The 25,000-nt window shown below is 39.6% G+C and overlaps 1 protein-coding gene across 1 annotated transcript in view; it reads left to right on the top strand.

The window, feature by feature from the left end:
• The window catches only part of OTOF (otoferlin), a 742,062-nt gene that overhangs the window by 278,278 nt on the left and 438,784 nt on the right, over positions 1 to 25,000 (top strand). The window contains exon 4 of the mRNA XM_053709494.1: positions 12,179 to 12,278. Within this exon, the coding sequence (XP_053565469.1) occupies positions 12,179 to 12,278 (100 nt within the window). The remainder of the gene's footprint in view (positions 1 to 12,178; positions 12,279 to 25,000) is intronic.

Below are 25,000 nucleotides of genomic sequence, written 5' to 3'. Positions count from 1 at the left end.
CCCCAGACCTGTAAAATAACTTGTCCCTGGCTTTCTCCCACTTGGTTCAGTAAATAGGGCTTACTGAACCAAGTACCACACAGGCAGAGTGTTCCACAGAAAGGGAGCACTGTTACAAAAGCATTCGTTTTCATTGTGTGCCATTAAGTGCTATGTGACAGACCCTTCGGTCAGAACTAAAGAGTTAAATTTTGTTCAGCATTCTAAATACAAGTTTGCTGGGATCAGCTCTAATTAAGTTTAGGGATAAACATTCCCATTGTCTAATCAGACTGCTAGTAGTGATAAGGTGGACTGCATTGTTTTCTTGTGTGTAATGTTATCTGCTGTTGTGGCCTGTCAAAGGGCGTTGTCTCTATCTAAATGTATCAAATGTGTGATTGGGGATTTTATGCCTCCCCCTGAGAGCGTCTTTTTTGCATGTAACCTCAATAAAAAGCAGGCTGTGTGTTCCAGCACATCAGACCTATTCTGACCCTCTAACTTGCAGCCTTGACTCATGTTTGTAGGGGACAAGCTATAATCACTACAGGGATTGCTATGCTCTATATACTCCCTTAGCTACTGAGCTCTTGTAAGAGCTCTTGTTCCTGATCCTGCTTCGCTCTACAGAAGGAAGAGGTTCACCTACTGGAGCCTGGTCGTAGGTCCAGGGCGCAGAGCAGACGGCGAGATACCAGCCCAGCAGCGGTGGTTCGTAGAGTCTGCATTACTTATGGTGGCTACGCAGCAGTTATAGTGTCTACGGTGCTGCTGCTCCTTTGGTGAGCGCTAGGAGCATCCTTTTCTACGGTCCAACTTCCAGCCAGCCTGGAGGCAACCGTAACAGTGCTTAATGTTTTTGTTGGGTTTAAACACAGTTTAGGGTAAACAATAGCAATATTAAAAGTAGCAGCAAGCGCATCAACAAACTTTGCAGCCAGTGGAAGAAAATATAAAATGTATTTATTTGGTCCACCACATTAAAAAGATCTTGTGAACTCTGATATTTTGGGTACAAACCACAAAGGAAGACAGCACTCTCCAAAGTGGGGCATGGAAAAGGCATTAGCCAGGTCCCAATGTCACTGTAGTAATTCAAAGATTTCCAACCTCCATATAGTTACCGTAGTTAAAAAACCTTTATTAGCTCAAACAGGGTCCATAATAAAGCAACAACGTTTCAAACCAGCAATTGGTTCTTAGTCATGTCCTGCCCTCAAAAGAAAAACTCAAATGTAGATTATAAGTAATCCAGGGATCAACAAATCTGTTTAAAATTAGGAGCCAGTAAGAATATTTAGGAGCCATAATTTTAGGAGCCACACAGTGGTATTTGTATAAAGATCTATGGTAAATAATCCAAAAAGTTAGGAGTCAGGTGTAAAATTCAAGGAGCCAGTGGCTCCTTGGTTTTTCAAGACCTGACAGTGCTCAACAAATATATCTAAAATCTAGGAGCCAACTGAAAAATCTAGGAGCTAGGTGTCTTTCAGTATTTGTGTACAACAATAATACATTATATGTATATCCAGAAAATAATAGAGATCCACACTCGCACTAAATGAGGGGCAACTTACCACAAAACTCAAACATACCACACTCACTTGATAAATGAACAGATAAACAATTTTTAATGTGGCGTTTTGGGGAGAATCTCCTATTCCTCACAAGTGTCACATTAAAAATTGTTCATCTGCTCATTTACCCAGTGAGTGTGGTCATTTTTGTGGTGTGTGTGTGTGTATGATCAAACAAAAGCAACTATTTATTTGATTAAATTATTGGTTGCATTTTTTTCAAAAATGCTGAGTGGTTTTGTTTTGCTCTATATATATTGTAACTGGATTATCACCCAAGTTATGTATCCTTTAAAAAAAATAATATATATATATCAGGTATTGGTGATAGTCCGCTAACCTGGTTTCGATCATATGTATCAGATCGATCACAATATGTCTCCATTTCTGACAGCGACTCCCTCCCTCTCCCAGTCACGTGTGGTGTTCCACAAGGTTCCATTCTCGGCCCCCTACTATTCACATTATTTATAAATGATCTGCCTAATGTTTGCAAATCCTCAACTTTACACATGTACGCAGACGACACGGTAATCTATGCAAACAATTCAGATCTGCCGCAGCTTGAAGCAGTGCTCCAAGATCAGTTCACAGAGGTAGAAAAGTGGATCTCAAAAAACAAACTCTTCCTAAACACTGACAAAACTGTCACAATGATCTTTGGAACGGGACCTAAATTACACAAATTACAAAATTCCCATCTACGCATCAATACAAAATCCAATTGCACGCTGACCGCAGTCCACTCTTTCAAATACTTGAGTATGTTGTTAGACCCCAATCTATCTTTTGGCCTCCACATAGAAAACCTTGCATCTAAACTTTATGCAAAATTAGGTGCCCTGTACAGAAACAAATCCTGCCTCAGCCCTACAGTAAAGGAAAAGATTGTACAGCAAATGCTGATGCCTATCATGGATTACGGGGACGTAGTTTATGTACCAGCACCGCAAACTCACCTTAATAAACTTAATACATTGTATAACTCGTTCTGCTGCTTTGTGCTACAATGTAACTACAGGACCCACCATTGTGACATGCTAAAAGAACTAAACTGGCTGACGCTGGAATCCAGACGCACCCTCCATCTTTCCTGCCTTGTGTTTAAGTGCCTTTCTGGGAAGCTACCACCCTACCTGAGCAGAATGCTCTCCCCAGCTATTCCCACCTCCTATAACCTCAGATCCAGTACCAGCACATTATTTAGCTTGCCTCAATACAAAAAGAAAGCAGCTCGATCCTCCTTTTCCTACAGAGCGCCACAATTATGGAATGACCTCCCGCACACTTTCAAATCTTCCCCAAGCCTAATATCCTTTAAGAGATCCCTCTCTACATATCTCAAAACAGAATGCACCTGTCATGGTTGATTAAATATTTCCTACCTGTTCTATGTTAAATTTTTTGCATATATTGTGTATTATTATTGTTTTTGTATTTTATTGTACCCTATTGTATCAATGCAATGTCTTGTGGTCCCAGGACATACTTAAAAACGAGAGAAATCTTAATGTATCCTTCCTGGTAAAATGTTTTATAGGCACTGGGAGCCCTGTGAATATTTTTGTGCTACGTGCACTGAAGTTGATAAAAATCTGTCTTGAAGAAGGCCTTTGAATGGGCCGAAACATCGACATTATTTGAGTTATTGTTACTTTTGGAAAATAAAGATTACTGTCTTTTATCTATTCTACAAGTCCTGTGAGTGCCCTTCATCTACTTAGCTAACCTATTCATTTTTCTGAGGACTGCACCCGGGCCATGGTTGCACAAGAGTGGAAGGAGTGCTAGGCTACCGGCTACTGTATATATATAAATATATATATATATATATATATATATATATATATACAGTCACACATACATATATATATATATATATATATATATATATACACACACACAAATATGCCATGTGAGTGGTTTATACACATACACATTAACCTGTTAAACTTTAGTAATCAAGCCCCTCATAGCAACAGTCTACAAACATCTTTGTCAAAGTGTCCTAAATGCTGTAAATCACAATCGGCACTGGTAATAATGAGCAGAGCAACTAGTCTGACATAACCTCCTCACCTGCAAGGGTTTCATAGAAGATCAATTTAACCCCATGGCTATCAAAATGGACTATAGCACATAATAGGTGAATACACTGCAATCCTCTCTGGTAGGCAAGGGGTTAAAGGGTGTTCTGCTTGTTATGTCTCATTCCAGGCAGCACTAGAAACGTTTTACAGTCCAAGCCTGCATTCCTTAAACAAAAAGTGTCTGCTCCATAGCTAACACACACAGAGCTTGGCTGTGTGAGGGAACCAACGGAAGTACGAAAGTACGAAAGTGAACCTTTTAACAGTAAACATCCCAGGCGAAAATGGGAGGGGACCGGTTTAGCTTTAATCTTTGCACCTCTCTCCCTGCTGTAACATATTACAATGATTCTGAAACACTCTACTCTGTAAGCAGCCGGCAGTGCGATTCTCCCCAATATTAATGCCCTCAAGGGTGATGCCATCTTGGATGTGGGTTGATGACTCTCAGCATCATGTGCTTTGCATAAACAGTCAAAGACTGTGTCACGCGGTGCCTCGCATGATTTACCTCCAGTCCGAATCCGATTTCCTGCTCAGAGTGACAGACAGTGAGTGACTCACTCCACACACACTGTCTGTGCACATTGCAAAGATAGATAGAGGTAGGCTTAAGTTATTATTAGCGCAACTCGCAAGCCCCACAGCGCACGCCCCAATGACTACCACATTGAAAAAAAATTCACGGGCGCATGGAGGATATACCTCCCATTCTCGGCGCCCCCAAACAGCTGCCTTTACTGCCTTACACAAGCGTCGGCCCTGCTCTCCTGATATCTCTCCCTCTTTACTCAACCAGATTTCAAACTGCCTCTTGAAAGTATTCACACTTTCTCCAACTCAATCTGTCCAAAACTAAGCTGCTTCGTATTCCCCCCCCCCCCCCTCTTCAAGACATCCAACACCTGACATTTCTCTGACGGTTGGAGACTCTATTCTCAACACCTCACCCCAGGTCCGCAGTCTTGGGATCACACTTGACTCAGAACTCACATTCAACCCACATATACAAGCGCTTACCAAATCCTGCCGTTCACACTTATGCAACATTTCCAGAATTTGTCCCTTCCTTACTCAAAAAAACTACAAAAATACAAATTCATTCCCTCATTTTGTCACGCATTGATTATTGCAATCTTCTTCTAAATGGCCTTCCAAAACATCGCCTCTCCTCCCTCCAATCTATTATGAATGCTTCTGCTACACTCATCCGCCTAAGTCGCCGATCTACAGCAGCTGCTCCACTCTGCCAGTCTCTACACTGGCTCCCCATACACTCCAGAATACAATTTAAAGTATTAACCCTAACTTACAAAGCACTAAACAGTCTAACTCCCAACTATATTTCCTCTCTCATCTCCGAATATTACCCATCCCGTCCTCTTCGATCAACTTCTGACCTACGTCTCTCCACTGCAGTTATCTCTACATCCCACTCTCGTCTCCAAGACTTTGCACGTGATGCTCCTGTCCTCTGGAACTCTCTACACCACTCCATAAAACTGTCTCCAACCTTGTATAGCTTCAGATGCTGCTTGAAAACTCACCTATTCAGAGAGGCTACCATCTCTCCTCCATCCCTCATCCAAACCAAACTAATAAATGTACATGAACTGCCTGACTCACTGCTGCAAATACAACCGATATAACAAGCTACCCCAACCTTATGTCTCTGCACCCTTAACCTATAGACTGTGAGCTCTCCGGAGCAGGGCCCTCTTCCTCCTGTACTAGATTTGTCTGTTATGTTTTGTATTTTATCACAAATCCTTGTCATTGTATACCCCTATCAATGTACCCAGCGCTACGGAATTTGGCGGCGCTATACAAATAAATAATAATAACAACTCTGGTAGAATAATTTAGTGAAGGAGGGGAGGAGCTTCAAGCTATGCAGATGTTTACCAAATATCCAGACATAAAGACTTGTAAATATGAAGGGACATAAAGCAATTATAATGAAATGTTCTACTGTGCTGCGGCTTTATATTATTACAGCACTGTGTGTTTAACCCCTTATTGGCCGTTAAACATATGGTTAAAGTCTAATCTGGAGAAGTAATGCACTGCTGAGATTTAAAGGGACAGTCTGGTCAAAAAGAAACTTACATGCTTCAGATAAGGAAAGCAATTTAAAAAAAACTTTCCATATTACTTTTATCATCAAATGTGCTATGTTCTCTTGCTATTGTTTGTTGAAAGATAAACCAAGGTAGGCTCATATTCTAATTTTTAAGCCCTTGAAGACCTACTCTTATCTCAATACATTTTGACAGATTTTTACAGTTAGACAGGGTCAGTTAATGTGTATGTTATATTAGATAACATTGTGCTCACTCCTGTGGAGTTATTTATGAGTCAGCACTGATTGGATAAAATGCAAGCCTGTCAAAAGAACTGAGATAAGGTGACAGTCTGCAGATACTTAGATAAAAGGTTATCACTAAGGTTAAAAGTATATTAATATAACAGTGTTGGTTATGCAAAATTGTGGAATGGGTAATAAAGGGATTATCTATCTTTTTAAGCAATAACAATTCTGTAGTTGACTGTCCCTTTAATCTGGTGATCCTGAGCTAAAGATGGTCTGTGATTGGCACATACGTCCATATGCCATGATTGGTTCAGCAGCTGTGCTCAGCTCTGGAACAGTAATATATTGCTGGCCTGAAGCTTTTTTAAAGGGATTAAACTAAGGGGACAATTTATTAAGGTGCGGGCGGACATGATACGCTGTCGGCATTTATCATTGCACCAGCAGTTCAGGCTGGTGCAATGCCACCCCCTGCATATTCACAGCCAATCGTCCGCTAGCAGGGGATGTCAATCAACCTGATCGTATCCGATCGGGCTGATTGCTGTCCGCCACCTCAGAGGTGGCGGACGAGTTAAGGAGCAACGGTCTTAGGACCGGTGCTTCTTAACGTCCGCTTCAGGTCCGCTGCTTCATAAATCGACCCCATAGTATTGTTTAAGCAATAGTACAACAAGAAAAGGATCTAACATGCTAGAACATTTCATTTTTTTTTAATTTATGCTTTAATTTTGTCAGTTATTCTAGGATTGGAGAATGGGGAAAAATGAATAATTTTATAGAAGTTTCATTCCAGCACTACACGTGAGAACAAGGCAGAGTAGTATACTGACCAGTGAAATGTGATATCAACGGATCTGATGTACTCTGTATCAGCACTTTTTACCTCTGTGATTACCTTGTATCTAAGCCTCTTCTGACAGCCCCCTTATCACATGGCTATTTAATTATTATCTATTGACTTGCATTTTAGCCAATTAGTGCAGTGTCATGCACAACTCTACAGTAGAGAGAACAATGTTATCTATATGGCTCACATGAACTAGCAGTCTCCTGTTGTGAAAAGCTAATAAAAAAAATGTGGTAAGAGGCTGTCTATAGTGGCTTAGAAACAGGCAGGAAGTTAGAGGTTTAAATGTTATAAAGTATATTAATATAACAATATCGGTTGTGCAAAGCTGGGGAATGGGTAGTAAAGGCATTATCTATCTTTTTAAACAATAACAATTTTGTTGTAGACTGTCCCTTTAACATCTCCTTCCCTTAAGCAAACAAACGCCTAGATTAGGAGTCTTGCGTTAGCCTTAAAAAGCAGCGTTGAGAGGTCCCAACGCTGCTTTTTAACGCCCGCTGGTATTACGAGTCTGGCAGGTACAGGTGTACCGCTCACTTTTTTTCCGCGACTCGAGCATACCGCAAATCCACTTATGTCAATTGCGTATCCTATCTTTTCTATGGGATTTTCCTAACGCCGGTATTACGAGTCTTGGAAAAAGTGAGCGGTACAGCCTCTCCTGTCAAGACTCCTACCGCATTTAAAAGTCAGTAGTTAAGAGTTTTATGAGCTAACGCTGTAACATAAAACTCTTAACTAAAGTGCTAAAAAGTACACACCCCCCCGCACATCTCAAACACTTTAATAAATGTTTTAACCCCTAAACCGCCGCACTCCCGCCTCGCAAACACTAGTTGCATTTTATTAACCCCTAATCTGCCGTCCCTAACATTGCTGACACCTACCTACATTTATTAACCCCTATTCTGCTGCCCCCAACATCGCCGCCACTATATTAAATGTATTAACCCCTAAACCTAAGTCTAACCCTAACCCTAGCACCCCCCTAACTTAAATATAATTTAAATACATCTAAATAAAATTATTCCTATTTAAAACTGAATACTTACCTATAAAATAAACCCTAAAATTGCTACAATATAATAGTTACATTGTAGCTAGCTTAGGGTTTATTTTTATTTTACAGGCAAGTTTGTATTTATTTTAACTAGGTACAATAGTTATTAAATAGTTATTAACTATTTAATAACTTCCTAGTTAAAATAAGTACAAATTTACCTGTAAAATAAACTCTTTGATAGCCAGGGGGTTAAATTCTGCTTCAGGATTAATGTTTTTGTTCTATAATTAATCTGTTATTTTATCAAGTAAGTGTGGTATGTTTGTGTTTTGTGGTAAATTGAATTTCTGTAATTTTAAGCACATTTGTTGACCCCTGGATTACATATAATCTACAACATTCCATTTTTTCCTATAAGAGCAACATCATATTATATTTATATTTCAGAACAAAATAAATGTAACATCTGTGTGTATTTGTACCAAAAATATCAGAGTTCACAAGATTTTTTTCATGTAGTGGAAAAAAAATACCTACATTTTATATTTTCTTCCACTGGCTGCACAGGTTGTTGATGAGCTTGCTTGCTGCTAGTTCTAATATTGCTATTGTTTAACCAAAAACTGTGTTTAACTCCAACAAAATGTTAAGTACATAGTCAAAGTCATCTCCAGAAAAGCAATACACTAATGGCTTGTATGTAAACATGTGCTATGAGCCCATTTGGGTCTGCACAGATGTGTATTGCTGTATCAGAACTGACATTGACTATGTGTTTAACTCTTTTGCAAGAGGCTAACACACTTCTGTGCAAGCACTAGTGCAATAATAAAATGCCCTAGCAAACTGTCACATTTTATGTCCCTTTAAATAGGGTTTTCTTTAGAATATTTTGCATTAAAAGTTTAACATGATGATTTGTTTATGATATACGTAATAGAAATTGTATGGCCATTTGAGTCAAGTGAATATTGATTTTTGGTGTAGCTTCAATTACAACAAATATTGCAATTGGTGTGTGTATTTGTGTATCTCCATAAAAGGGAAAATGTAATTTTACATCTAATATTTATTTTAGTTGTCCTAAATAATAATAAAAAAGTCCTATTTTTTCCACTTTTTTGGGGTAGGGGTGGGGGGGCGCTTCAGGTTTTTGTGCCTACAGGCACCTGAGATGTAAATCCGGCCCTGGTTGGGTGTGTGGGTGGTGGGTTTTAATGTTGGGGGGTATTGTATTGTATTTTTTTTACAGGTAATAGAGCTGATTACTTTGGGGCAATGCCCCGCAAAAGGCCCTTTTAAGGGCTATTTGTAATTTAGTTTAGGTAGGGTTTTTTTATTTTGGGGGGCTTTTTTATTTTATTAGGGGGCTTAGATTAGGTGTAAGTAGCTTAAAATTGTTGTAATATTTTTGAAATGTTTGTAACTTATTTTGTTTTATTTTTTGTAACAAGGTTATTTTTATTTTTTGTACTTTAGTTAGTTTATTTAATTGTAGTTATTTGTAGGTAATTTATTTAATTAATTTAATGATAGTGTAGTGTTAGGTTTAATTGTAACTTAGGTTAGGGTTTATTTTACAGGTAAATTTGTAATTATTTTAGCTAGGTAGCTATAAATAGTTAATAACTATTTAATAACTATTGTACCTAGTTAAAATAAATACAAACTTGCCTGTAAAATAAAAATAAATCCTAAAATAGCTACAATGTAACTATTAGTTATATTGTAGCTATCTTGGGGTTTATTTTATAGGTAAGTATTTAGTTTTAAATAGGACTAATTTAGTTTATTGTAGTTATTTTATTTCAATTTATTTAAATTATATTTCAGTTAGGGGGGTTAGGTTTAGGGTTAGACTTAGATTTAGGGGTTAATAACTTTATTATAGTTGCGGCGACGTTGGGGGGCGGCAGATTAGGGGTTAAAAAGTGTAGGTAGGTTGCGGCGACATTGGGGGTGGCAGATTAGGGGTTAATAAATATAATGTAGGTATCAGCGATGTTGGGGGCAGCAGATTAAGGGTTCATAGGTATAATGTAGGTTGCGGCGGTGTACGGAGCAGCAGATTAGGGGTTAATAATATAATGCAGGTCTCAGCAATGTCGGGGGCGGCAGATTAGGGGTTAATAAGTGTAAGATTAGGGGTGTTTAGACTCGGGGTTCATGTTAGGGTGTTAGGTGTAGACATAAAAAGTATTTTCCCATAGGAAACAATGGGGCTGCGTTAGGAGCTGAACGCTATTTTTTTGCAGGTGTTCGTTTTTTTTTCAGCCGGCTCAGCCCCTTTGTTTTCTATGGGGAAATTGTGCACGAGCTTGTTTAACCAGCTCACTGCTACCGTAAGCAGCGCTGGTATTGAGGTGAGATGTGGAGCTAAATTTTGCTCGACGCTCACTTTTCTGCGGCTAACGCCGGGGTTGTAGAAACCCGTAATACCAGCGTTGTCTTAAGTGAGCGGTGAGAAAAAAAGGCTTGTTAACACCGCACACCATTACTGACAAAAACTCGTAATCTCGCCGAAAGACTTGGGGAATTAGAGAAAGCAGGATTAATGCCCTTTTTATAGCAAAAATAAAATTAGAACAAAAAGGGAATACATTGTTTAGTACCCAACAATCTTTATACCGAACATTCAAGGATGATGCTTATTTTGTCTTCAACTATTTTCACTGAAGCATTTATCTTTAACCTAGAGGAGTCAAAATTATTCCATTTAGTTTACATCAATAATTTCATCTCCAGCCTTGCTTGAGGGCTTTAAAAAAACTGTTTCTCCTATGTAGGTAACTGGGCATGGGTAATGGCTATGGGGAGTCACTCAATGACCCCTTCCCAAACTTCTTAGGTCCCTTGACTCCACCTATACCTACACCTATATTTAGCACAAATGTTGCACGTCTGTGTTTGCCAGTAGCCCATGTGATAGGGATCTTTTTTTACCCTTATTGGGTAATGCACAGACAGTGCCACTTCTTCCTTTGCCATTTCTACAAAGTATAGAAGCTTAGGAGAGTTTTTGCATTTAGCTCCTACTCAGTGGTCTTACAAGTTACCAGTATTTCTTCATAGATTTTACTGGGCAGTCTGTGAAAATATTGTACTGTCCAGTTTAATTCTGGACACTTGGAATACCCAATATGTCATACTTTTCCTCAGGACAGATAGAAAAATAGGATAGAGCTATTTTTAAACAAGAAGAATTGGATCAGTCATGAAGCGTCAATGTTATTCTAAGTGTTAATATTTTTAAGGGACAGTGTAATTCCTATATAATATGAATAAGAATTCAGGGTATGTTTTATCTGACTCCTGCTGTTTATCAATAGTAACAACTCTAGTTCCCTGGTCATACATTTGTACTTACTGTAGCTGGCATTTATTTCCAATAAACATAGCAACCCAAAACAAACCAGAGAAGGAGATATGTCAATGTCACCAAGCCAATCTTTTTTATTTTAGTTAATATTGATGGATATCACCCAATAAGAAATAAGCTGCTCAAATATAATGTTTCAATAAAATATATATTTTTTGCTTTGTCATATGTCTTTTGAATTCCCTAGAAAAACAAAACCCATACAATAATGTACCAAAAGGTGCCAAGTGGTCAGCTTTAGCACTGCCAGTTATAAAGATGTTAGACTGCACGTCACCTATTTCTTTCTATTAAAACATTGTATTGAAGTTTGGAGAATGTTTTTACTTCTTTTTCTAAGGCACTCTGATGCATTAGAACAGCAGATGTCTGAATTAGAATAATTATAAAATTAAAATAACAAGAAAACTTGGTTAATAACACAAAAAAAACTATAAATCATAACACTGGGTTTTCTATGGGTTTTACAGACCTACATGAAAGAAAACGGTAGATGACTAAAATAAAATGTAAACATGTATGCTAAATATTCATAATTGATAATAATTGTCTAATGTGTCAGAATGCAGGAATTTTCATGTTAATGGATCATTTTATATTTGCATTGTAGCTTCCATATAAGTATGTGTTTATTAGCCGCAAAAGGGTTAAATGCATCATTAAAGTCAGCTTCGGAGCAGCAATGTACTACTGTGATCTAGCTAAACACATTTGATGAACCAATGACAAGAGGCACATGTGTGTAGCCATTAATCACAAGCTAGCTTCCAGTAGTACATTGCTGCTCTTGAGCTGACTTTAACAATGTGTTTAACACCTTGCAACCGGTTTATATTTGAGGTTAAACAAAAGGGAATATAACTTGTGAACACATTTCAGGTATGTTGGATGCATCTAATAATGTATGTGCAGTCACTGCAATAGGAAGGCATCATATTTTATAAGTTCTGAATGTTCAAACCCCTCTCTCTTTCTTTTAGGCTTATAGGAACGTTCCGTATGGTATTACAGAAGGTGGTAGAAGAAGCCCAACTGGAGGTGACAGACACTCTCATTGACGACAATAACTCTGCAATCCGGGTATGTGCTATGTACAAACCAGCGGTGTATTTATCTTCTGTGCTGCCCTAGACATTGAGAAATCATTTGGCCCCTCCCCTAAACCCCTTCCCAACAATTTTGTTCTTACAGCCAGAGGTCAGGGGCACACAGAGGGGTTATTAGGCCCTTGTAATATACTTAATAAATAAAGCACCTAGAGAGCATAGGAGTGAAGTGGCATTGTGCCATACAACGAACCATTAGATACACTGCAATCCCATAAATTCTGCTGCCCTAGGCACAGGTCGTAGGCAAAAATACATTCCAGGTCCAAGCCATTTAGCTGCTAAACTCATGATGTATTATGGACCTGCACATGTGCTTTATTTTTCTGCTTTTTTTTCTCTTCTCAACTGACACTTTAATGTATTTACATCTGTTAAAGGGACATTAAAGCCATTCATAACATACATCGACAATTGAACTCTGCACTGCAAAATAAATATTTGAAAATAATTTAACACTTTTCTTTTGTTAGTAAACCTACAAGCTTTTGCACACCAAGTGCAGTTAAGGGATACACCTCTTGAGAAGTCTTTAAAGGGACAGTCTACTTGATATGTTATAGTTTAATAAGATAGACAACGCCTTTACTACCCATTTGTCAGCTTTGTATAAACAACATCGTTATATTAATACACTTTATAACCTCTAAGTTTGCCTGTTTCTAAGCCCCTGCAGACCAACCTTTATCTCAGTGAATTTTAAATCTTGCATGACAGCCAGATAGTGCTAGTTCATGTGTGTGTGCCATATAGATAACATTGTGCTCACTCTCGTGAAGAATGATAATGGTTATGCAAGAACCTGCACTGACTGGCTAATCTGTAAAATTGTAAAAAGCACTGAGATAAAGGGCAGTCTGCAGGGGCTTGGATACAGATAATAGAGGTAAAACAGTACTATAAATGTGTTGGTTATGCAAAACTGGGGAATGGATAATAAAGAGATTATCTATCTTTTTAAACAATAACAATTTTCAAGTACACTGTCCCTTTAAGCATTTACATTCCTAGTCTCCTCTGGCTAGTTACGGGCAGATGTAAATGAATCACTGTGCAGCATGCTGTAGGAGGATTTTCACCATACAAGTATGATGTAGGCAGTACAACGTCTCTGAGGAGAGTGCACATAACACAATATCGGAGATTTTTTACAGCAAAAAAATGGCAAAATAAATAATGAATGTATATTGCAATGCTAGTTTTTAGTTATTAAATTTTGCATTATCTCTGCGTTTGTACTTTATTCTCTGATCGATGTAACCACAGGTGACATCACAGTAGGTGATTTAGGACACAAAGAAACAAATTATACAGCACAAATTATAACTGTAACATATTATATACATTTCATACATTTTATGCAAAAAGAAACCTCTTTAGTATATTGTTTTCTCAATTATTAGCAACAGCATTCATCGTCATTGTGAGACTGTTGTATAACTGACTGATGTGTCGTGCATTGCGCTGTATCATTAGGTACTAAGGAGTATTCAGAGCTGATACAGTCATTTCTCACCACTAAGAAAAAATTATTTTATAAAAACTGCCTGGGAGCAACAGACAGGAAAAATATTCATTATGACTTATTGCAAATGATCCAAACCTCATACACAGTAAATATAAAAGCAAAACAAGAAAAACAGACCCTTCATACAAATCTCAATAGGCTGCTGCAAGGACAAAACCCAGTCATATTTTATAAACAAGAGAAAATATGCCCCATTTCATACAAAAAGGGGGGTTTTAGTGTAATATTTTGCCTATATAAGGTAGCAATAAAGGGACATAAAAACCCAAATTGTTTCTTTCATGATTCAGGTAGAGTGTGTGATTTTAACCCCTTAAGGACCACAGCACTTTTCCATTTTCTGTCCGTTTGGGACCAAGGCTGTTTTTACATTTCTGCTGTGTTTGTGTTTAGCTGTAATTTTCCTCGTACTCATTTACTGTACCAACACATATTATATACCGTTTTTCTCGAAATTAAATGGAATTTCTAAAGATACCATTATTTTCATCATATCTTATAATTTACTATAAAATAATTATAAAATATGAGGAAAAAATTGAAAAAACACACTTTTTCTAACTTTGACCCCCAAAATCTGTTACACATCTACAACCACCAAAATACACCCATTGTAAATAGTTTCTAAATTTTGTCCTGAGTTTAGAAATACCCAATGTTTACATGTTCTTTGCTTTTTTGCAAGTTATAGGGCAATAAATACAAGTAGCACTTTGCTATTTCCAAACCACTTTTTTTTCAAAATTAGTGCTAGTTACATTGGAACACTGATATCTGTCAGAAATCCCTGAATATCCCTTGACATGTTTTTTTTTCTTTTTTAGTAGACAACCCAAAGTATTGATCTAGGCCCATTTTGGTATATTTCATGCCACCATTTCACCGCCAAATGCGATCAAATAAAAAAAAATTGTCACTTTTTCACAAATTTTGTCAGAAACTTTAGGTTTCTCACTGAAATTATTTACAAACAGCTCGTGCAATTATGGCATAAATGGTTGTAAATGCTTCTCTGGGATCCCCTTTGTTCAGAAATAGCAGACATATATGACTTTGGCATTGCTTTTTGGTAATTAGAAGGCCACTAAATGCTGCTGCGCACCACACGTGTATTATGCCCAGCAGGGAAGGGGTTAATTTGGGAGCTTGTAGGGAGCTTGCAGGGTTAATTTAACTTTAGTGTAGTGTAGTAGACAACCCAAAGTATTGATCTAGGCCCATTTTGGTATATTTCATGCCACCATTTCACCGCCAAATTATTTACTTATTTTACTATTTTTTTCACAAACTTTAGGTTTCTCACTGAAATTATTTACAAACAGCTTGTGCAATTATGGCATAAATGGTTGTAAATGCTTCTCTGTGATCCCCTTTGTTTAGAAATAGCAGACTTATATGGCTTTGGCGTTGTTTTTTGGCAATTAGAAGGCTGCTAAATGCCACTGTGCACTACACTTGTATTATGCCCAGCAGTGAAGGGGTTAATTAGGTAGCTTGTAGGGAGCTTGCAGGGTTAATTTTGCTTTAGTGTAGAGATCAGCCTCCCACCTGAATTATCCCACCCCCTGATCCCTCCCAAACAGCTCTCTCCCCTCTCCCACCCTACAATTGTCCCCGCCATCTTAAGTACTGGCAGTAAGTATGCCAGTATTAAAATTATTTTGTTTTTTTGTTTTTTTAAATATCTATTCAGCTTTGATGGACCCCCCCCCCCTTAGTCCCCAACCTCCCTGATCCCCCAAAACAGCTCTCTAACCCTCCCCCCGCTACCTATTTGCTGCCATCTATCCACAGCTGCCAGTACCCAGTTTGCCCCAAAAACATATATTTTTTATTTTTTTTATAAATGATAGATTTTTCTGTAGTGTTACTGCCCCCCCTCAATACCCTCCTCCCTCTCCCAGATCCTTTGATATATTTCTTCTATAAGATACGACGAGTCCACGGATTCATCCTTTACTTGTGGGATATTATCCTCCTGCTAACAGGAAGTGGCAAAGAGCACCACAGCAGAGCTGTCTATATAGCTCCTCCCTTGACTCCACCCCCAATCATTCTCTTTGCCTACACTAAGTGATAGGAAGGGTAAAGTGAAAGAGGTGATAAAATGTTAGTTTTTATTTTCTTCAAGCAAGACTTTTTTATTTTAAATGGTACCGGTGAGTGCTATTTTTTCCCAGGCAGCAGATGGATGAAGATTTCTGCCTGGAAACTGATGATCTTAGCAGTTGTCACTAAGATCCACAGAATGGCTGAGGAGTACTTAAGAAACTTCAGTGTGAGGAACGGTTTTCATGCTACAAGCATTGAGGTATGTTCAGTCATTTTTTTCTGGAAAGACTGTGTTATTTCAGAATTGGCTGACAGTATCCCCATGAGGGAAGGGGTAAGCAGTAATTCTATTGTGAAAAAGAGTATTACTGGACCTGTATATTGGGCTATAAAATGATTGACACTGATAACATAATGTTTGTGGGCAAACGATTATATGTTGGGAGATAACGTTTTTTTGCGACAAACGTTTTATTTTTTTATTGGCAATGGAGGGTACACATGGCTTCAGTTAGATTTGGGTATATGAACCCACATGGCTAGATTTTTAGACCGCTTGGGAGCGGTCCTTTTGCAAGGCTGTGAGACATCGAGTAGATGGGTGGGGCCTATTTTCGTGCCTCAGTTGCGCAGTTATATTCCCCATGCAGACAGCAAGTTCCAGCTCCGGTGGGCCCTTCAAGAAAGTTTAGGCCTAATCGAAGGGTTAATCCGATTTTGCAGACCCCTGAGGGCAGGTAGGCGCCACAACAGGGCTGTGGCGAGGTGCAGGTTTTTTTTTTTGACTGATTATAACATTTTTTGTCTAACGTTTTTATACATAAGAGTTAAGTGATCCTTTTCTTGTGGTGCAATCTTAGCTGGCAAGTTAGGATATATTTAGCATAAAATTTAGATAATTTTTTTTTCTCTTTTTTTTCTCTTAAAGGCGCAGTACAGTTTTTTCAGATTATTATTTTTTCACTAAATAAAGTGTTTTCTAGCCTGTTTGTGGTTAGTACTAGCCTGTTTAACATGTCTGACATTGAGGAAAGCCAATGTTCCATGTATTTAGAAGCCATTGTGGAACACCCACTTAAAATGTGTCCCTCATGTACTGAAAGGGCCTTACATTGCAAAGAACATATTTTAGCTGATAAAACTATGTCTCAGGATGATTCTCAGTCAGAAGAGAATCAGGTTATGCCATCTAATTCTCCCCAAGTGTCACAACCTTTAATGCCCGCCCAAGCGACGCCTAGTACTTCCAGTGCGTGTAATTCTTTCACCCTGCAAGATATGGCTGCAGTTATGTCTACTACCCTTACAGAGGTATTATCTAAACTGCCTGGTTTACAGGGTAAGCGCAGCAGGTCAGGTATTAGAGTACATACTGAGCCCTCTGATGCTTTATTGGCCATCTCCGATGTACCCTCACAGTGTTCTGAGTTGGGGGTGGGGGAATTGCTGTCTGAGGGACAGCTTTTGTGATTCAGGAAAGTTGTTCCCTCAAACAGACTCAGATGTGACGGCCTTTAAGTTTAAGCTTGAATAACTCTGCTTGTTACTCAGGGAGGTTTTAGGGACTCTGGATGATTGTGACCCTTTCTCATCCCACCAGAGAAATTGTGTAAAATGGATAAATATCTAGAACTCCCTACTTACACTAATATTTTTCCACTCCCTAGAAGAATTTCGGACATTGTTACTAAGGAATGGGATAGACCAGGCACTCCGTTCTCTCCCCCTCCTACTTTTAAGAAAATGTTTCCCATATCTGACACCATTCGGGATTCGTGGCAGACGGTCCCTAAGGTGGAGGGAGCTATTTCTACCCTGGCTAAGCGTACAACTATACCTATTGAGGACAGTTGTGCTTTCAAAGATACTATGGATAAAAAAATTAGAGGGTCTTCTAAAGAAATTGTTTATTCATCAGTAGTTGTTTCAGTAACTACTGCAGCAGCTTTTTGGTTTGAGGCACTAGAGGAGTCTCTAAAGGTTGAGACCCCATTAGATGATATTTTGGATAGAATTAAAGCTCTCAAACTAGCTAATTCTTTTATTACAGATGCCGCTTTCCAAATGGCTAAATTAGCGGCAAAGAATGCAGGCTTTGTCATTTTAGCGCGCAGAGCGTTATGGCTTAAGTCATGGTCTGCTGATGTGTCATCTAAATCATGTCCTTCCTCAGGACAAGACGGTTAAAATGAGGACCAAACAGAATAATTTTCGTTCCTTTCGTGACTTTAAAGGCGGTCCCGCTACTTCCTCATCCGCCTCTAAGCAGGAGGGGAACTTAGCTCAATCCAAGTCAGTCTGGAGACCTAACCAGACCTGGAATAAAGGTAAACAGGCCAAGAAGCCCGCTGCTGCCACCAAGACAGCATGAAGGGGCAGCCCCCGATCCGGGATCAGATCTAGTAGGGGGCAGACTTTCTCTCTCCTCTCAGGCTTGGGCAAGAGACGTTCAGGATTCCTGGGCATTAGAAATTGTGTCCCAGGGGTATCGTCTAGAATTCAAGGATTCTCTCCCAAGGGGGAGATTCCATCTTTCACGTTTGTCTGTAAACCAGACAAAAAGAGAGGCGTTCTTACGCTGTGTAAAAGACCTATATACCATGGGTGTAATCTGCCCAGTTCCAAAATTAGAACAAGGGCAGGGGTTTTACTCCAATCTGTTTGTGGTCCCCAAAAAAGAGGGAACGTTCAGACCAATTTTAGATCTCAAAACTCTAAACAAATTTCTCAGAGTCCCATTATTCAAGATGGAGACCATACGAACAATTTTACCAATGATCCAGGAGGGTCAATATATGACTACCTTGGATTTGAAGGATGCATATCTTCACATTCCTATCCACAAAGATCATCACCAGTTCCTCAGGTTTGCCTTCCTGGACAAACATTACCAGTTTGTGGCCCTTCCTTTCGGGTTGGCCACAGATCCCAGAATTTTCACAAAGGTGCTAGGGTCCCTTCTGGTGGTTCTAAGGCCGTGGGGCATAGCAGTGGCGCCCTATCTGGACGATATTTTGATTCAGGCGTCAACTTACCATCTAGCCAAATCTCACACGGACATCGTGTTGGCTTTTCTAAGAACTCACGGGTGGAAGGTGTACATAAAAAAGAGTTCACTTGTTCCTCTGACAAGAGTTCCATTCCTAGGAACTCTGATAGACTCGGTAGACATGAAAATTTTTCTGATGGAGGCCAGAAAATCAAAGATCCTAACCACTTGCCGAGCACTTCATTTCATTCCGCGGCCATCAGTAGCTCAGTGTATGGAGGTAATTGGACTAATGGTAGTGGCAATGGACATAGTTCCGTTTTCTCGCTTACATCTCAGACCACTGCAGCTGTGCATGCTCAGACAGTGGAATGGGGATTATGCAGATTTATCTCCGCGGATCAATCCGGATCTAGAGACCAGAGACTCTCTTCATTGGTGGTTGTCACAGGAACATCTGTTTCAGGGAATGTGCTTCCGCAGGCCAGAATGGGTCATAGTGACGACGGACGCCAGCCTCTTGGGTTGGGGTGCAATTTGGATTTCCCTAAAGGCTCAGGGTGTGTGGACTCAGGAGGAGTCCCTACTACCAATCAATATTCTGGAGCTGAGAGCGATATTCAATGCGCTTCAAGCGTGGCCTCAGCTGGCTTCGGCCAAATTCATAAGATTCCAGTCGGACAATATAACGACTGTGGCATATATCAATCATCAAGGGCAAACAAAGAGTTCTCTAGCGATGATAGAGGTTTCAAAAATAATTCGATGGGCAGAGACTCACTCTTGCCATCTATCAGCAATATATATCCCAGGAGTGGAGAACTGGGAAGCTGATTTTCTAAGTCGTCAGACTTTTCATCCGGGGGAGTGGGAGCTCCATCCGGAGGTGTTTGCACAATTGATTCATCAATGGGGGACACCGGAATTGGATTTGATGGCATCTCGTCAGAATGCCAAACTTCCTTGTTACGGGTCCAGATCAAGGGATCCTCAAGCAGTACTGATAGATTCTCTAGCAGTACCTTGGTCGTTCAACCTGGCTTATGTGTTTCTGCCTCTTCTTCCTCGTCTGATTGCCAGAATCAAACAGGAGAGGGCTTCGGTGATGTTGATAGCGCCTCCGTGGCCACGCAGGACTTGGTATGCAGACCTGGTGGAGATGTCATCTCTGCCACCGTGGAAACTGCCACTGAGACAGGACCTTCTCATTCAGGGTCTGTTCCAACATCCAAATCTAATTTCTCTGCAGCTGACTGCTTGGAAATTGATCGCTTGATTTTATTTAAGCAGGGATTCTCTGAGTCGGTCATTGATACTTTAATCCAGGCTCGAAAGCCTGGCACTAGGAAAATTTACCATAAGATATGGCTTAAATATCTTTATTGATGCTAATCCAAAGATCCAAAGATCAGGATTCCTAGGATTTTGTCCTTTCTCCAAGAAGGTTTGGAGAAGGGGTGGTCAGTTAGTTCCTTAAAGGGACAGATTTCTGCTTTGTCAATCTTACTGCACAAGCATCTGGCAGACGTCCCAGACGTTCAGTCGTTTTGTCAGGCTTTGGTTAGAATTAAGCCTGTGTTTAAACCTGTTGCTCCGCCATGGAGTTTGAATTTAGTTCTTAATGTTCTTCAAGGGGTTCCGTTTGAACCTATGCATTCCATAGATATTAAACTTCTATCTTGGAAAGTTCTGTTTTTAGTTGCTATCTCTTCTGCTCAAAGAGTTTCTGAGCTATCTGCATTACAATGTGACTCGCCTTATCTTATATTCCATTCTGATAAGGTGGTTTTGCGCACTAAGGCCTAGATTTAGAGTTCGGCGGTAGCCGTCAAAACCAGCGTTAGAGGCTCCTAACGCTGGTTTTGGCCGCCCGCTGGTATTTGGAGTCAGTGATTAAAGGGTCTAACGCTCACTTTGCAGCCGCGACTTTTCCATACCGCAGATCCCCCTACGCCATTTGCGTATCCTATCTTTTCAATGGGATCTTTCTAACGCCGGTATTTAGAGTCGTTTCTGCAGTGAGCGTTAGAGCTCTAACGACAAGATTCCAGCCGCCTGAAAAAAGCAGGAGTTAAGAGCTTTCTGGCTAACGCCGGTTTATAAAGCTCTTAACTACTGTACCCTAAAGTACACTAACACCCATAAACTACCTATGTACCCCTAAACCGAGCTCCCCCCACACCGCCGCCACTCGATTAAAAATTTTAACCCCTAATCTTCCGACCGCCACCTACGTTATACTTATGTACCCCTAATCTGCTGCCCCTAACCCCGCCGACCCCTATATTACATTTATTAACCCCTAATCTGCCCCCCACAACATCGCCGCCAGCTACTTACAATAATTAACCCCTAATCTTCCGACCGCAAAGCGCCGCCACCTACGTTATCCCTATGTACCCCTAATCTGCTGCCCCTAACACCGCCGACCCCTATATTATATTTATTAACCCCTAATCTGCCCCCCTCAACGTCGCCGACACCTACCTACACTTATTAACCCCTAATCTGCCGAGCGGACCTGAGCGCTACTATAATAAAGTTATTAACCCCGAATCCGCCTCACTAACCCTATCATAAATAGTATTAACCCCTAATCTGCCCTCCCTAACATCGCCGACACCTACCTTCAATTATTAACCCCTAATCTGACGACCGGAGCTCACCGCTATTCTAATAAATGTATTAACCCCTAAAGCTAAGTCTAACCCTAACACTAACACCCCCCTAACTTAAATATAATTTTAATCTAACGAAATAAATTAACTCTTATTAAATAAATTAATCCTATTTAAAGCTAAATACTTACCTGTAAAATAAACCCTAATATAGCTACAATATAAATTATAATTATATTATAGCTATTTTAGGATTAATATTTATTTTACAGCTAACTTTGTATTTATTTTAACTAGGTACAATAGCTATTAAATAGTTAAGAACTATTTAATAGTTACCTAGTTAAAATAATAACAAATTTACCTGTAAAATAAATCCTAACCTAAGATATAATTAAACCTAACACTACCCTATCAATAAAATAATTAAATAAACTACCTACAATTACCTACAATTAACCTAACACTACACTATCAATAAATTAAATAAACACAATTGCTACAAATAAATACAATTAAATAAACTAGCTAAAGTACAAAAAATAAAAAAGAACTAAGTTACAGAAAATAAAAAAATATTTACAAACATAAGAAAAATATTACAACAATTTTAAACTAATTACACCTACTCTAAGCCCCCTAATAAAATAACAAAGCCCCCCAAAATAATAAATTCCCTACCCTATTCTAAATTAAAAAAGTTACAAGCTCTTTTACCTTACCAGCCCTGAACAGGGCCCTTTGCGGGGCATGCCCCAAGAAGTTCAGCTCTTTTGCCTGTAAAAAAAAACATACAATACCCCCCCCCCAACATTACAACCCACCACCCACATACCCCTAATCTAACCCAAACCCCCCTTAAATAAACCTAACACTAATCCCCTGAAGATCTTCCTACCTTGTCTTCACCATCCAGGTATCACCGATCCGTCCTGGTTCCAAGATCTTCATCCAACCCAAGCGGGGGTTGGCGATCCATAATCCGGTGCTGAAGAGGTCCAGAAGAGGCTCCAAAGTCTTCATCCTATCCGGGAAGAAGAGGCGATCCGGACCGGCAACCATCTTGATCCAAGCGGCATCTTCTATCTTCATCCGATGACGACCGGCTCCATCCTGAAGACCTCCACCGCGGACCCATCTTCTTCCGGCGACGTCCAACTGCAGAATGATGGTTCCTTTAAGGGACGTCATCCAAGATGGCGTCCCTCGAATTCCGATTGGCTGATAGGATTCTATCAGCCAATCGGAATTAAGGTAGGAATATTCTGATTGGCTGATGGAATCAGCCAATCAGAATCAAGTTCAATCCGATTGGCTGATCCAATCAGCCAATCAGATTGAGCTCGCATTCTATTGGCTGATCGGAACAGCCAATAGAATGCGAGCTCAATCTGATTGGCTGATTGGATCAGCCAATCGGATTGAACTTGATTCTGATTGGCTGATTCCATCAGCCAATCAGAATATTCCTACCTTAATTCCGATTGGCTGATAGAATCCTATCAGCCAATCGGAATTCGAGGGACGCCATCTTGGATGACGTCCCTTAAAGGAACCGTCATTCTGCAGTTGGACGTCGCCGGAAGAAGATGGGTCCGCGGTGGAGGTCTTCAGGATGGAGCCGGTCGTCATCGGATGAAGATAGAAGATGCCGCTTGGATCAAGATGGTTGCCGGTCCGGATCGCCTCTTCTTCCCGGATAGGATGAAGACTTTGGAGCCTCTTCTGGACCTCTTCAGCACCGGATTATGGATCGCCAACCCCCGCTTGGGTTGGATGAAGATCTTGGAACCAGGACGGATCGGTGATACCTGGATGGTGAAGACAAGGTAGGAAGATCTTCAGGGGATTAGTGTTAGGTTTATTTAAGGGGGGTTTGGGTTAGATTAGGGGTATGTGGGTGGTGGGTTGTAATGTTGGGGGGGGGGTATTGTATGTTTTTTTTTACAGGCAAAAGAGCTGAACTTCTTGGGGCATGCCCCGCAAAGGGCCCTGTTCAGGGCTGGTAAGGTAAAAGAGCTTGTAACTTTTTTAATTTAGAATAGGGTAGGGAATTTATTATTTTGGGGGGCTTTGTTATTTTATTAGGGGGCTTAGAGTAGGTGTAATTAGTTTAAAATTGTTGTAATATTTTTCTTATGTTTGTAAATATTTTTTTATTTTCTGTAACTTAGTTCTTTTTTATTTTTTGTACTTTAGCTAGTTTATTTAATTGTATTTATTTGTAGCAATTGTGTTTATTTAATTTATTGATAGTGTAGTGTTAGGTTAATTGTAGGTAATTGTAGGTAGTTTATTTAATTATTTTATTGATAGGGTAGTGTTAGGTTTAATTATATCCTAGGTTAGGATTTATTTTACAGGTAAATTTGTTATTATTTTAACTAGGTAACTATTAAATAGTTCTTAACTATTTAATAGCTATTGTACCTAGTTAAAATAAATACAAAGTTACCTGTAAAATAAATATTAATCCTAAAATAGCTATAATATAATTATAATTTATATTGTAGCTATATTAGGGTTTATTTTACAGGTAAGTATTTAGCTTTAAATAGGATTAATTTATTTAATAAGAGTTAATTTATTTCGTTAGATTAAAATTATATTTAAGTTAGGGGGGTGTTAGTGTTAGGGTTAGACTTAGCTTTAGGGGTTAATACATTTATTAGAATAGCGGTGAGCTCCGGTCGTCAGATTAGGGGTTAATAATTGAAGGTAGGTGTCGGCGATGTTAGGGAGGGCAGATTAGGGGTTAATACTATTTATGATAGGGTTAGTGAGGCGGATTCGGGGTTAATAACTTTATTATAGTAGCGCTCAGGTCCGCTCGGCAGATTAGGGGTTAATAAGTGTAGGTAGATGTCGGCGACGTTGTGGGGGGCAGATTAGGGGTTAATAAATATAACATAGGGGTCGGCGATGTTAGGGCAGCAGATTAGGGGTACATAGGGATAACGTAGGTTGCGGCGGTTTACGGAGCGGAAGATTAGGGGTTAATAATAATATGCAGGGGTCAGCGATAGCGGGAGTGGCAGATTAGGGGTTAATAAGTGTAAGGTTAGGGGTGCTTAGACTCGGGGTACATGTTAGAGTGTTAGGTGCAGACGTAGGAAGTGTTTCCCCATAGGAAACAATGGGGCTGCGTTAGGAGCTGAACGCTGCTTTTTTGCAGGTGTTAGTTTTTTTTTCAGCTCAAACAGTCCCATTGTTTCCTATGGGGGAATCGTGCACGAGCACGTTTTTGATGCCGGCCGCATCCGTAAGCAACTCTGGTATCGAGAGTTGCATTTGCGGTAAAAATGCCCTACGCTCCTTTTTTGGAGCCTAACGCAGCATTTGTTTTAACTCTCGATACCAGAGTTAAATTTATGGTGCGGCCAGAAAAAAGCCCGCGGAGCGTTAACAGCCCTTTTACCGCCGAACTCTAAATCTAGGCCTAAACCTGGATTTCTTCCTAAGGTTGTGTCTAACAACAATATTAATCAGGAAATTGTTGTTCCTTCTCT

The sequence above is a fragment of the Bombina bombina genome, chromosome 4 (assembly GCF_027579735.1).
Source record: "Bombina bombina isolate aBomBom1 chromosome 4, aBomBom1.pri, whole genome shotgun sequence".
Taxonomy (NCBI): Eukaryota; Metazoa; Chordata; class Amphibia; order Anura; family Bombinatoridae; genus Bombina; species Bombina bombina.
This window is presented reverse-complemented; position numbering and strand designations above follow the sequence as displayed.